Source organism: Amphibalanus amphitrite, unplaced genomic scaffold (genome assembly GCF_019059575.1).
Source record: "Amphibalanus amphitrite isolate SeventyFive unplaced genomic scaffold, NRLGWU_Aamphi_draft 000074F_arrow, whole genome shotgun sequence".
NCBI classification, from domain to species: domain Eukaryota; kingdom Metazoa; phylum Arthropoda; class Thecostraca; order Balanomorpha; family Balanidae; genus Amphibalanus; species Amphibalanus amphitrite.
In genome coordinates this window covers 174325-185642 of record NW_024881570.1, presented here as the reverse complement: position 1 = coordinate 185642, position 11318 = coordinate 174325, and the positions used below count along the sequence as shown (strand labels likewise).

The 11318-nt window shown below is 50.7% G+C and overlaps 1 protein-coding gene across 2 annotated transcripts in view; it reads right to left on the bottom strand.

Moving 5' to 3' along the window:
• Positions 1 to 263: 263 nt before the first annotated feature.
• The window catches only part of LOC122379276 (lactadherin-like), a 96762-nt gene continuing 85707 nt past the window's right edge, over positions 264 to 11318 (bottom strand). For both annotated transcript variants that reach the window (XM_043361315.1, XM_043361316.1), the window contains exons 2-10: positions 8555 to 8632; positions 5110 to 5303; positions 4390 to 4512; positions 4009 to 4147; positions 3563 to 3703; positions 3178 to 3350; positions 2480 to 2672; positions 1510 to 1743; positions 264 to 1304 (exon numbers count right to left, since the gene is read on the bottom strand). In XM_043361315.1, the coding sequence (XP_043217250.1) occupies positions 1033 to 1304; positions 1510 to 1743; positions 2480 to 2672; positions 3178 to 3350; positions 3563 to 3703; positions 4009 to 4147; positions 4390 to 4512; positions 5110 to 5303; positions 8555 to 8632 (1547 nt within the window). In that variant the 3' untranslated portion in view covers positions 264 to 1032. The remainder of the gene's footprint in view (positions 1305 to 1509; positions 1744 to 2479; positions 2673 to 3177; positions 3351 to 3562; positions 3704 to 4008; positions 4148 to 4389; positions 4513 to 5109; positions 5304 to 8554; positions 8633 to 11318) is intronic.

Sequence of the window (11318 nt, the reverse complement as noted above, 5' to 3'; positions counted from 1 at the left end):
TTCGTTTGCCGCCTCGTGCGTTTCGCTGCGCCTATTGGTTCTCGAGTTATCGGCTGGGGGCGTTTAACGCCCCCCCCCCCCCCCCAGCAAACGGTGGGTGGCGAAATACCCCAGCAACTGCCGGGTTAAGAACAGCCTCCTAATTTTATATCAGCTTGGACGTCTGCATAAAATTGAATGCTTTCCGCCTTGAAAAGGCCTGGGGGAGTTCCATAGACTTATATTAGAGAGCCTATGAACGCAATTGCACAATATTCAGAATTTAAAAATATAATCAATAAAAGTAACCGTACTCTCATCATTAAAATCGAAAATCGTAAAAAGGCCAGATAATCTCGAGGAGCTTTCGGCTTACGCCTTCTTCAACTCGCTCTCACTCGGTTACTCGCGCTCTCGCGCTCTCTCTGCTACTTTTTTATTATATTTTTAAGTATGTCCATGTCTCTTAAAACAGTGCTCACAACAATATTCAGCATTTCTATGATATTCTATCATAGCACTATTGAAGACGTAACAGTTATTCTATCATAGCACTATTGAAGTCGTAAGAGCAGTATACCACAGTTACATCAAGCTGAGATTCGCTATGCCGGCAAAGTGCTAGTAATTAAATGGAACTTGTACCTTATCCTATACACTGCGACAAAATCATATTACGAGCAGTACATGTCAATGTTCAACAGCAACACGAGAGCCACAAGGAAACACCAGCCGGTTCGTTGCCGCACGTTGGGGCTGAATTGACTCCAACTTTATCGCCCACAACCAGGCGAGCGGTTCTGGATGTCCGCTCAAAGCTGCCAATTAAATAGACACCCATAATGGGTGGACGTCACAGTAACCAATGGGTCACCAATGGGTGACCAATTGGTGGACCATATAACTACTACAGATGCTGAACGAGGTATGATGAGCGAACGGCCCCTACAGGAACGAGGACAAGTGCCGCTCCCTTCGATCCCTCCCTACCGGAGGGTGACTAGGTGTCTGTCTACGGACCAGCATCCTCTGCTGGATCCTAAATCCACCGCGTTAGTACACCATCACCTCACAGAGGATCGCCGTAAACAGCTTACGCCACCGGTTAGGCACGCCGTACGCCTTGATGTAGACGTAGCGCGCCCTCAGTGGCTGCGGACAGGGCACCTGAAGGCGTGGCCGAAACAGGGCGTTGTTGTCCCTGGTGACGTAGTCGCACTTGGTGCTGCTAGCCTCCTCGGCGTTCACGACGTGCTGCTTGTTGCTGACGTAGACGCTCAGTTTGTCCAGGTTGAGAACGTAGTCGCGGTACTGGGTCGACTGGTCTGAGAGCGAAGTCGAGGAGGGCGTTACTTTCGCATCACGCTACGGTGTCCAAGCTCCACATTAAAATTAATTATGGTATCACGTGTTGAATAAGATGTTTGTATTGCACCCTGCATATGACAATATTCACAATTTAAAAGCATTTGTTTATGAACCTATCGTCAGTGTTTCTAATGACTTTCAACGCGTACAACATCAGCTCACCTTCGCCTTTGCCGTCCCAGAGCGCCAGTACGACTCCCTCGATTTCCCGTCTGCGCCCGAGGTCGACCATCCAGACGGGGTTGTCCACGTAATAGTTGTCCAGGATGGCGCACTTGTTGAGGTGATGGCTCTCGTCGCCGTCCACGGCCAGCTTGGAGTTGCCGTACGTCCAGTCCTTCCAGCTCTGCCGCTTGTCGTTCACCCAGGTCGGACGCTGGTACGCCAGGTTCTCCACTGCGTGAACACAGACCGATTTGATACTTCGACGAAATGTATAGGAAGGGCACAGTGCATCAGCTGTTTCTCGGCCTTTGAAATGGAAAATAGCGCGGGTGTGTCCCCTTCGGAATGCCTTGATCGGGGCCGACACACTGATTCAGGTGCGGTTTGACATTATTGAAGTGACAGGCTACAATCAGAACAAGACGATGCATCTATGAGTAGGGTCGGAATGACATCAACACAGGCTACCTGGGCATAAACATGCAGCTAATCAGCGTTTTATCACGTCATACTGAATTCATTTCGAATACGCAGCGGCGTCGCCATCAGAACGCAAGGACGTCGCGTGATGATGACAGTCTTTTCTGCGTGTTAGGTCCGTTAGGTCCCGGAAACGACTGAACTACAAAGATGAAAGGTATGGAGCCGCATTGAATGCAGCACACTATGTTTGTTTTATGATATGGTGAAACTGAAATATAACACCGCAGGATATCATGTTTCTTTTAAAGTCGATGTCTATATAGTTTATCAAAATGTGATAAGTAATTTAGATACTTGTTTATATTTGTATCGACACCTATGTATAGCGGTTATTTGATACTGCACCGCAATACAATGCGCTATTGCAGTACAGTATACCTGCTTTCAGCTCGGTTTGCGTCCGAGAACTAGGTACATCCATGATTTATTGTCTCACCGGACAGTTGCGTCCACGCCATACTCATTCCCCAAAATCAGTACTCACTGCAGGGTGATCCCTCGTTGACGCGGATGTATCCGGGCCCGCAGAGGCCGCGGTTCGGACAGCCCAGCACGCCGGCCCGCATGGCGATCTGCTTCCTCCAGTCGACCGGGTGCAGCCGGATGTAGCTGGCCACGAACGGCTGGTTCAGGTAGTGACGACGCTCCGTCGCCGTGTCCATGTTGCCGGCAAACACCTGTCGACGACAGCACACGGGTCAGTTGGACGGTACAGCACACAGACCCAGAGGTCAGTTGGACGGTACAGCCGCGGACCCACGGGTCAGTTGAACGGTACAGCCGCGGACCCACGGGTCAGTTGGACGGTACAGCCGCGGACCCACGGGTCAGTTGGACGGTACAGCCGCGGACCCACGGGTCAGTTGGACGGTACAGCACACAGACCCAGAGGTCAGTTTAACGGTACAGCCGCGGACCCACGGGTCAGTTGGACGCTACAGCACACCGACCCTAAGGTCAGTTGGACGGTACAGCCGCGGACCCACGGGTCAGTTGGACGGTACAGTACACCGACCCACAGGTTGGCTGAAGGGTCAGATCACCGACTCACGGGTCAGGTGGCAGCAGGACAGTCCTATGCTGACACTCCCGTCTAAAACATGGACGACATTCCCGCTAACCAGAGCTGGTAGATTAATCATGATCGGTTTGCTGGATAGCTGAATACGGTCATGGACTGACCTTGGGGTCGAGGTGGTTGTCGTCTTTGTAGAAATGCCAGACGACGCTGTTGTTGCTGTAGGACAGGCTGTACTGTGTGACGAAGCGCTTGCGTCTGCCGTCTCCTCTGCCCAGGGTCAGGATGCCGGTCACCTTTCTCGGAGGGCCAAAGTCAAACTGCAGCCATTGGTTCCCTGAAATAAGTCAATATTAGAAGTTAGAACAGTCATCGATATTCATAACGAGCAAGACGATTTTTTCTTCAAAAGTCCATTATACAAAGTCCTATATCAGACACTAACTACTCATGCTGGATTGCAAATCAAGCAGCCGGAAAACAAAAACACAGAAAAAAGGAAAATTATGAGTTAATGGCACTTTGCAAAGGGTGTCAAAGATCGCTCACTGTTTTTGTGCCTGGAGCACCAGGCCGAGCTGCTGAAGATGACCCCGTCCTCGGGCTGACAGGAGCGCTTCCTTCTCCACCGCGGAGAGCTGGAGGCCGTCACTTTGGCGTGCGGGGGCACGCTGATCAGCTGACGACACTCTGAAACGGGGTAATAATCAGCTGACGGCACTCTGAAACGGGGAATAATCAGCTGACGGCACTCTGAAACAGGGTAATCGTCAGCTGACGGCGCTCTGAAACAGCGGTTAGCATCAGCTGACGACACTCTGAAACATAATGATCAAACACAGACATGGAACGTAAATAAAGTCATCTGAAAACGTGAAAATAGTGAAATAATCAATGCATACATATATCCACTTAGCCCAATAACAGTTTTATGCATGAAACCCTGCTGAATTGTAAAACAGTAACCTAACCTAACCTAAGACATAGTTACCTACCCTGGCATCCAATGAGTTCGATCCTCAGGCTGGGGTGTCCGTGCCACTCCATCACATGGATCCGAACGAACCGAGCTGTGATTGGCTCATCCAGGTACAGATGACGCAGGGAGTGAGAGTCCGTGTTGCCAGTGAATGTCTGAAATGCAGCAGTTTTTGGCGAGCATAAGGCAAAGCTGAAACGGTTGATAAATGGACCATCAACTTCTTTTTTTCTAATAAACCCACTTGTATCTTAACATCAAATAATTGAAACATTGTAATCATACAACATTCCAGCGCAGGTCTCTTCCCTCTGACAACCTCAAGCAAGACTATAAATCACCAGCATTACATAACCGTAAAGTTAAAAGCAGCACTCGATAAAATTCATTTCAGCACCTTTTTCTTTCCGTAGATGTCGTTGGTGAATTTCCAGGTGTAGGCGTCGTCACTGTAGGAGATGACGAACTTGGTGACCCATTGTCTGCCGTCCCCCCGGCCCTGGATCATCACACTGGATATCTGGTGGCAGAGGATCAGTCAATGTCACACACGTTCCGTGGGTAAGTTCGTTAGGACAGAGAGGATGTCTGCCGCTGCAAGGTGTGCCACACGTGCAGTGGTCACTGAAGAATGTCACGCTATGACTGGCATGGTCTCGGAAAGCAAAGGTAATTAATGCACCTTTCCAGAGCAGCAGTGTGTTTTATTTACTCAGAACGCTGATACCCTCTGATATTCCCTATATGCTGCACTTGGTTCTTTTGTCATCAATAATGCTATTCGAATAGATAGTTTGCTTGTGGATAGAATCTCTCGGCTGTCATCAATGTCAGTCTAACGAGCCAGAAATGTAAACGATATCGATGGCAATGTAGGGTGAAACTCATTCGTCAAGTTTGGATTGGAACAAAAACAAAGCTCAGCTCATCTATATTTATGTTACGATTTGCTGGGTGAAGTTTCCAAACTGCAGACTAAACAGGGATAATTGAATGTTGACAGCATTTTTCCACCGCAAAATAGCAGCAACATTTCTTTTTAAATCAAACTATAACAAACCCCAGGAAAAGGGTGACATCGCCAGCATGTTTAAGTGAATCCCCGCTGGTCACCCACCGTGGCCTCGACGCCCAGGTCGATGAGCAGCCACTCGGCCTCCCTCTTGTAGCCGGCGCACCAGGCCTTGCCGTTGGGCCCGTGCAGCCGGGCGTACTTGGTGTTGCACTTGGGGTCGGAGGTGAGTGTACTGCTGGCGGCCACCTGCCAGTCCTCGACCTCGCCCGTCATCAGACCCAGCGGCTCCGAGCAGCCTGTCGTCAGCACGGGTCAGCGTCAGCGTCAGTGTCTCAGGGGTCAGTGACGGGAGATCACGTCGTGGACTTTGAAGCAGGAAGACCATCGAAATTCGAATGGAACGTAACATCTCATCAGGGAACATCGCATGCCTACGTTTTAGAATCGGGAGTGAGAACAGGATTTAGGTACAGTTATATGATATATCTTGCTGTTATGGGAGAACTAGCTTATCATAGTTTATTATTGATTTCCAAATGAAATTGATGACGAATATTCATTATCTGTATCGAACGCACACAGTAGCTCCCTCATACAAACCAAAGCACTAACTTATCGCTCACTTCGCGGCCTATCTAATGCTAGCGTCCATGGCCAAGCCCACAAAGGAATGTTTGGAACGTAGCCATGGCCAGCTCGCTCTTGCGCTTAGCCCACCATTTCACATATAACTTCCTAACTATTCGGTCTTCATCGCCCCGTGATCCAATCCGACACAGTCGATACGGCCGGTCAGAATCGCCGGCGAAACGCCTATCGGCGCTGTCAGTGGATTATCGAGGGCGTCGGCTTGCGCCGCTAAATGCCTGCAGATAAGTCTCGTCACGCACGCATCCAGTCCGCTTTCATCCCCGGGTCAGCAATCGCCGGGCGGCGCGGGTTCCCAGGGTTCGCAGAGCAGAGCCCAGAGTGACCGATCAGCCCGGCTCCGACCCCGCCCGAGCAGCACGTGGTATGCTCCAATGACGTTGAAAAAGCAGCGCTATTTACCTAATTAATAGCCTAACGAAGTGGAAGACGTCATTAAGCACGAATTTGTATGGCGAAACATTTCCTGTTTCATGCTTTTAAAAATGATTCTCGATGAGTGACGAGCTCTCTGCGGTGCAGACGGAGCGCCGCCTTTCACTCTGGCCGGGACCTGTGCAGGATGTGCTGGACACGAGCCAGTCGTGTGACGGCCCAAATCTCGCCGGCAGAGGTTTTGATCGGCCTGTCAGTCGCACCGGGCCAGAAGCGGCGTGATTAGTGGGTATTAGCTTTACCATTCGATTCGCTGGTTTCCAATTCGTTCTGGTAAGAGCTTCAGCGCGCGCTCTTAGACGTTGATGCAACGTTCGCCTTAGTCACAGATTAGCACACCGAAGAGGAGTTGCTACAACCTGCTATGTCGGAGTTGCTACAACCTCCGACATAGCAGACTGGAATCCACTCCTGTGGTCGGGTTGTCCTCTCATCTGTAACAGACTCAGAACAAAATTTAGTGCTGCCGTAGAAGAAATTGAAACTCCATCCCAAACAAGTACAAATCCCCTGGTCATGGATTTTTTTTTTGCGTCGCTAGGCAAAAAGACAACTCTTGAGCAAACAGTTAGTCACTTTTCTACGCCAAGCAAAGAATGGTTATTGCCATTATAGATTCTCATTGGAAAATGATTATTTGTCGTTCTGGAATTGGATATATCACCAAACATAAACTGAATATGTTGTAAAAAAGTCATTATTGCTACTAAAGTAAACCTATGGTCTTAGAGACATATGTTCTAGACCTATGTTCTAATGCAGCATAGGTATGCATTCAAATTTCACCTCATTTCCAGCTCATTGAACGCAAACCAAGCCAATTCAGGAAGCCATTCCCATCCCTTTCAGCATCTATCAATCCCGAACTCAAACGCTACCGTTATCCATTAGCGACTTTGTTCCGCAGTCAATCTTATCACGTAATGGTGCAGCCTTGCTACCCTAAGCTGCTCTGCGCTAGTCATCTGTGACGTCATTGAATCTGACCGGTGCGTCCTCGTACTCTCCCACGCTGGGACGTTGAACTCGCCACAGAGCAGGAGGGATGACCCGCATATTAACCCGCGCCCTGCTGGGGGGTTTGAACACCCCCCCCTTGTGGTTTTTCGCGAATATCTCAAAAAACAGCGGCGCGGAGCGCCGCCGTTTTTGGTACACCTTATCATACATCAATTCTACACATGTTGTGAAAATTTCAGACCAAGGTCATTCAAGGTCAGGTCACCAGGTCACTTGAAGTGACCTCACCTCATAAAAAGTTTCAATGTCTGTCATAGCTACACCGAGTGACCGATCGCTTTGAAACTTTCAGCGATTGCTAAGAGCAATAGCATGTACAAAATTTATATCTCAGAATTTTGATATCGATGACCTAAGGTCAGGTCAATTTTGCGACCTCCCCTATAAGTCAATGGGAGAAAATTGAAATGCGCCTCTTTTGGACGAAAGACATTATAAACACTCCCAAACACCGAATTACAAGTGTTTTAGACACACTGAACATGAAAATGGTGTCCGTGACCCTTGTTTGTGCCCTGAGGTCATCTTAGGTCACGAATGGTATCTAACAGTTTTTCGCAAATAACTTTTGATAGAGGCATGCTAGAGCGATGAAAACGCCTTATATGTGTTCAGCTCGACGATACGGATCGAATGATATACAACATGACCCTTTCCGGTCAGGTCATGACCTTGACCTGAGGTCAAAACTTCAAGTTGACCTTTCAAGGTCAAGTTATAGTTCATTCGATGCGTCTTGACGAGAGGAACACGATGCCGGTAAAAGTAAGCTCGTACAAGGCTTGGGTCAAAAGTTATTGCAGAAAAACTGTTTCCGAAAAAATCGGCTATTTTTGCAGTTTTTGCCCCCTGCAGGCAAAACCGTTGACGTTAGGTCAAATCTGAGAGAATTACTGAGAAAGGGCATTAATAGGGCTATCGAATGCACTTTTCCGCGGCGCTGTAGCTCTATTGGTTCCCGAGTTATGCGTTAGCTTCTTGGAAATTTTCGACATTCGACCTGGAAATCGGCGAAATTTTGCCTTCAATGACCTCTGGTGACCTGACCTTTGACCTGACCAAAAAATTGACTGAAGTGATTTCGTCATTATTTTTGACGCTCTTTCGAACGCCACCTTCCGCGTATCGCTACGTGGCCCAGGAGCCGAGTTACAAGGGGGGTGTTCAAACACCCCCCCCCCCAGCAGGGCGTGGAAATCCAGGACCCCCAGCGGGGCGCGGGAGCAGGTAAGTTTGATCACGATTAAAGATACCATTATACTTCTGCGAAATGCACCTTAACTCGCCTGGGGCCACACCAGCCTCAAAGTGCAAAACACGTAATATCTCGAAGGTCATTTGACACCAAACTGAAATGGCGCTCGCACTTCGCCCCATGGCTGAAAGGATGTCCGAGTTTGCTGTGGGGGCGGGCCGCACAGTGGCGGGCAGGTGGCGGACTCACCCTCTGTTTGTCGTAGCAGGGCAGCTGCGAGCAGGCTGGTCAGCAGACCGGCGTACACACGACGGCGACGTCCCATCGCTGAAACAGGAGACGAGTTGACGTAACGCTCTCCACGGTCCAGAGGCGAGCGGCGGCAGGTTCGCCTGTTCAGTTAAAACGTGACAGTAACCTAGTTAGCACGGCTTTGTTGGTCTAATTCGCAGCTGTAGATGGTAAAGTAGAGCTGACGTCAAGCGCCGGGGCTAATTAAATCCCATCTCCCAGAGAAGCGCCGGGCAGCAATTAATGTTTAAATATTCAGACGCAAAGTGAAGAATGGCTGTGTCTTCACTGGCCTAAAATTTGGATGTAGGTATATGGAAGAGAAAGAAACGGTTGTACTTTTCTTGTACTTTTGGTTAAAATAAATAGCTGTTTTTGCTTAAGGTTTTAAAAGCGCACATGCTTTCTTAAGCGCACTGAAGAGCAGACGAATTGGACCAACAATAGCACAGTTCAGCGAGCGCAGTCGAGCTCGTGGGCTGCAACCACTTCAGAAAATATGATAATGCCCAGCCTGAGGCGACGCAATAGCCACAGCCATCCGTTTAGCGAGAAGCAGCTAGTTGTGATTCCGCACAGCCGCTGTCTTGGATATTTCGAGCGCGCGATTTCCTCACACCCCAAACAAACACATTCTGGCCAAATGTCGCGCGATTCGGGCGGGGCGTGCTGAGGCGGCTCTGGTCCGATTGGGAGCGGCGCCTGCAGACAGCCGGACGGCCAGCGGCCGCTAACTCGGGTGTTTGTATGCCCGGTAGTCGAGTCCATTTTCATTTTCCTTTCAGCGGGGCGGCGGTATCGGGGCGGCGGATTGCCGAAATGCCGGCCTATCTGGGCGGCGGGCGGCACCGATTGAAACCGCACCGCCGCGCCGCCGCCGCCCCCGCCGCCGCCCCGGTGCGTGCCCGCTGTAATCGCGCGGCGTCATTGACTGGGCCGACAGGCCGCCATTGTCCCCACACGGTCGTCTGGGAGGCGTTTACTCTATCGGGATCATCAATCTGCGCGGCAGAAAGCTGCGGAAGTCAGCTCCCAATTTGCGATAGTATCTGGTTATTTACTGACTTCAATTGAAGCGGTAAGTGTTGTTCCAAGTCCTCTGTTAAAACTGCCGATCGCAGAGCGTTAACTTGAGCGTGGGCGCCAACTGCTGATCGCCATTCTCGGCTGCGCCTACGCACTCTCTTCCAGCAGTAAACGCTCTTATACGCCGCCACCAAGATGGGTTCTTCGACCGGTATATATGCGATCAGGGATCAGAGTGATCTGCACCCGGCCGGTCACAGTCGCCGTCCACGTAACGGGTGAATGATTAGCTTCAGCAGTCCCCTGCCTTCATCTCCCCTTCCACTCAAACTCCCCACTCCTGGTCCTCACACGTAGGTCCCCTGCCCCGGCCGGCTGTAGAGTGGGTAAATACACCTGCGGCGCCATTTGTCCGATCAAATAGAGTGCGTAAGCGTGTGTGCGTGTGCAGCGGAGTAGAGCTGTTCTGTGTCGTCACGGCTCACAGCTCGAGGCATATTTCGCTGATCCTGTCTCGCAGGACTACCGAGCTTCGGCTGGAAAAGTGCAGGGCTTGTCCACCGAGGACCGACAGAGGCCTCGGTACCTAAACAGTTCACCTTTATCCCCCATGACAGCGGACCGACCGGACACACACCGACCGCAACCCATCACCTCTCGCCGTCCACAGCAAACGTTCGTAAAAAAAACAGCATTTCCATTTCCATTATCATGCTAATGGTGTCGGTAGCGGCGGTTTAGCCGGCGCCCGGCTCCTTCACCGCTGTCTCGGGGCAGTGTGACATCTGCTGAGTCGGTCTCCACACAGGGAGCTGCTGCGAGCTGTGACAGCTCGTCAGAGCTCTGAGCGGCCGGTCTCCGGCCCGGGAGAGCTGCGGCGGCGCCCAGCTCGGCCAACTGACCCAATTCAACAGTGACGGACAGCCAGGACAGCCGCTCCGGCTCCTGCAGCACGCAGGAAATGAATACTGATCGTCCCGTGCCGACCACCGTGGATTCAAAGAGTCCCGTTATGAGAACGCATCAAATGGAATTCTCTCGTAGACGTGGTGTTTTCGATCCTTTTCTGCTCAGTGAAGTGAGTGGACGACTACTGTTGTTTTATTTCCGCTTATCAGTATTACAATTACTGACGAACAGTCGAGCATGTCGGGAGTACAGCAGCTATAGGCACCGTGGGAAACGATCAATTTATTGCCAGCTAAAACATCGGGAAAGCGTTGCAAATGCGTTTCTTATGCCTTTCGCATAATATTGCATCAAATTTCCACTATGCCGTCCGTCTGACGTCAGTTACGCGCTCTCCGTGGTGACGTCAGTCGGAGGAGTGCAGCGGCTGCATGGTTGTTCCAGCCCGCCCATTGAGAACCTCCAGACTGTCGGTGTTGAGGGGAGGGGAGGGGGCTAGTGAGCTACTCTCAGATCAGGTGGCCCTTTTGTTCGGGCAGGCTGGCCCAGTGACCCTTGTCCAGGGGACCACCCGCTGCGGGCCTCCCCTCCCCCTCCCCGATTTGGGCCTCCCTTCTTCAAGCATTTAGCCCGATACCTTTTCACAACGTTGCCCCTGGACATCCCCGTCTTGAGGAGAGCTGGGAGACAACATTTGCTGACGTTCGTCCCCTGATTTATCATATTTCATCGTCTCACCATCCGTAGTGATCTATTTATTACTACCTTGGATGCAATCCACTTCGAT